The sequence below is a fragment of the Gavialis gangeticus genome, unplaced genomic scaffold (assembly GCF_001723915.1).
Source record: "Gavialis gangeticus isolate Ggan-Ray unplaced genomic scaffold, GavGan_comp1, whole genome shotgun sequence".
In the NCBI taxonomy this organism is placed as follows: Eukaryota; Metazoa; Chordata; order Crocodylia; family Gavialidae; genus Gavialis; species Gavialis gangeticus.
In genome coordinates this window covers 19,565,359-19,568,447 of record NW_017728997.1, presented here as the reverse complement: position 1 = coordinate 19,568,447, position 3,089 = coordinate 19,565,359, and the positions used below count along the sequence as shown (strand labels likewise).

At 58.8% G+C, this 3,089-nt stretch overlaps 1 protein-coding gene across 4 annotated transcripts in view; it reads left to right on the top strand.

Annotated features, from left to right (window-relative positions):
• Positions 1-3,089, top strand: part of PLXNB1 (plexin B1) — a 72,651-nt gene that overhangs the window by 49,723 nt on the left and 19,839 nt on the right. For all 4 annotated transcript variants that reach the window (XM_019504897.1, XM_019504900.1, XM_019504898.1 and 1 more), the window contains 3 exons: positions 272-440; positions 1,014-1,256; positions 2,711-2,887. In XM_019504897.1, the coding sequence (XP_019360442.1) occupies positions 272-440; positions 1,014-1,256; positions 2,711-2,887 (589 nt within the window). The remainder of the gene's footprint in view (positions 1-271; positions 441-1,013; positions 1,257-2,710; positions 2,888-3,089) is intronic.

The following is a 3,089-nucleotide window of genomic DNA, read 5'->3' as shown; positions in this document are numbered from 1 at the left end:
CTCCCCCCCATCCCCTGCAAAGGCATGCTCTTCCCCAGCTCCAAGGCATCAGCAGCTGCACAGACACCCCAGCGACAGGGTACCAGGCACTGACAATGTCTGTACGCCAGTTGTGTACAGACCTCAGAGTCTGAGTGTCCAGTGGAAACAAGGCTAGGCTATGCACGAGGCCTCAGACAGGGAGGCCGGCCTTCGTGGGGAGGTGTGTTGCTGAGCCCAAGTACCCAGGTGGTGGGTGACAGACGGTGATGTCCCTGCTCCTGCGTTCCAGTGGAGGGAGAGTGATTCGAGCTCATGGACGGGACCTGGACGTTGTGCAAAGACCTAAGATCCGGGTGACAGTTTCACCACCCGAGCGCCGCCGCCGCGGGCTGGGGAGGTGGCGTCGCATCGTCCCAGAGGCTGAGTGCCCAGAGAGCGCCCTGTGTAGCATCCAGCAGGTAACAGCTGATTGGAGGCTGGAGGCCTCAGCCATGACTGCTGGCTGGGTAGAAGGGGCTCCGGGGCCCCTAGCTGTGTCCTGCTCGGCTCTTGTAGAGCCAGACTCTTAAACACTGAGCACACGTGCAGCCAAGGGCAGGTTCGCTGGCCCGGCTTGGAAGCACAGTTAGCTGTGTTAGTTTGAGGTTGAGCAGAAGGCAGAGTGGTGATCTGAGGAGGTGAGCTCCAGACCACGAAAGCTTGTGCTGTGTACATGTATAGATCTGTATCTGTTTCACATAGGCTCTGGCTAATCTAGAAGGTGCAATCTACCCTGCCTTCTACTGGGGTGGCTTAGTCAGGGATAATCCTGCCTTGTGAGGTCCCTTCCAGCTTTAATTTCCTTTAATTCTTATGATCCTGTCAAGGCACATTTCTGTAGCACCTGGGGAGTCCCTGAAATCTCAGGCCTGCCCCCAGTGTGGAGGGTTCCTGGGTTGTCACCAGGCCAGAAGGGCACAGGGTCCCTGTGCGCTGCCCCAGAGGGGAGGCCAGTGATGGATCGTTCCTTGTTCTCTTCCCATCTGCTCCAGTTTGAGGAGCTGTGTCTTGTGAACTCTTCCTGCCTGATCCTGTGCAAAACACCAGCCATTCGCGCACCGCTGCACAACGCCCGCGTCCGACTGGAATTTATTCTTGACAACCTGAGCTTTGACTTCAACTTCTTGCACCCCACGCCCTTCTCTTACGAAGTCAACCCAGTCCTGAAGCCCCTGAATGCCGAGGACCCTGCCAAACCGTATCGGCACAAGCCAGGCAGTGTCATCTCTGTGGAGGTAATGCAGCAGATGCTCACGGGAATCACCCTGCACACCCACTTCTTGCGGCAGCAGGGCCCGAGTCAGAGGGTCCAGCAGCTGGTGCCGTGGGTCCTGACGGCATGTTGCAGGCAGACCACTAGTGCCCAGCCTGAACTAGGCAGACCACTAGTGCCCACACAGTGTGAGAAGTGATGAGGCAGGGTACAGAGCAGTGGCCGGTGCAGCCGGGGAATGCTCGTGAGTGGTGCAGGGCCCTCTATTTCAGGGCAGTGGTGTCAGGAGCTGTATGGGACTTGCAGAGAACAGGTGGAAGTGGGAAAGCACCATGAAGCCCCTGAGGAAGGAGTAAGTCCTATGAACTGGCAGCTACAGGTCATTGTCAAGTGGTAGAAGAGGGTCAAACTGGGGGGGAAATCTTGCTTGGCGGGGGCCAAAGCAATAGGAACAGAAGGTTTTCTTTCTCTTTGCAAGGACATTAAGGACAAGCACCCTGACAGTGCAGAGGTAGACGGGGGCATGGTTAATAATGAGACAGAACAAGAGCCAGGGGCTGGAAGCTGCTGCTAGACAAGCTCAGTGACTAAGTGAAATGCAGACTCTTTGTGGTAAGGGCAGCCAACTGCTGGAGCAAGCTGTCGGGGAAGGCTATGCATCCTGCACCACTGAGGAACTGTGGATCCAGCTCAGATGCATTTAGGCACCTGGTCCCAAGTTTCCTGGGGCTCTCTGGTCTAGGGCATGTGCAGGTCAGGTCTAATTGCTCTTCCTGGTGCCAGTCTGAGAGCCAAAGAATGGCGTACACGTGGAGTGGGGAGCGGGGCACATGCCGGCTGGGCAGAGGGTGCAGGGCTGTGCTATAGAGAAGGGAGGTCCTCACAGGTGATGGAACAGGGCAGCCCGCTGCAGTGTGAGCCGGGGCAGGAGGCTGCTGGGAGGGATGCAGCTGCAGGGGCAAGAAAGGGAGCCAAGGACAGGGGCAGCCTTTGACTGGGTTGGAGAGGAGGAAGGTGATGTGACTGCAGAAGGAAGGTAAGGGGCAGGCACTGCCAGAGCCAGGATGGGGCATGTCTGCAGAGTGAGTCGGTGTCTGTCAGCGGTTTTGGTGCAAAGGCTGTTTATTGCTGCGAGTTTAGGGAGCACTGGGCACATGTGCCCATGTGGCAAGATTAGCAGGCACTTGACTTCTGCAGTGAGAAGCCAGATTGTCTCTGACACAGGCCCCAGCCCCTGTGCCCCTCTGTCTGCTCCTCTTCGAGGGTCTCCCACGGGAGCACTTGTGTGGCGCCTTCAGCTATGTAGGGCTCTGTGCTGCCAACTCCCAGCTGTTGCCACTTCCTCCTGGTGGGCCCAGGCAGGGATCTGCCTCACGGGGCTCCTCAGGCCCCTCAGCAGGTGGTCCCTTGGGCTCCTCCACCGCTCTGAAGGTTGTGGAGCCCCTGGCTCGATGTCCTCATGCACCTGTATTCCAGGGGGAGAATCTGGACCTAGCCATTTCCAAGGAGGAAGTGATGGCTATGATTGGGGAAGGGGTCTGCGTGGTGAAGACGCTGACAAGGAACCACCTCTACTGCGAGCCTCCAGCTGAGCAGCCAGCCCCGCGGCACCGCACAAAGCGGGAGGGCACGGACTCACTGCCGGAGTTCACGGTAGGAGCCCCGCGCAGCAGCCAGACCTCCTGGGACAATGCGGAGCTAGGGGTGGCTGGAGAGGAGACGGGCACTGGTGGGGTGGGAGAGGAGGGAGTGCCGGCCTCGTTCCAAGCTGCGCTCGGGGCAGGGGAGCTGCTGGCCACTGCGAGCTGGGCTGCCACGCTCTGGACTTGCCTTTGGGTCATGTAAGGTGCGGGGG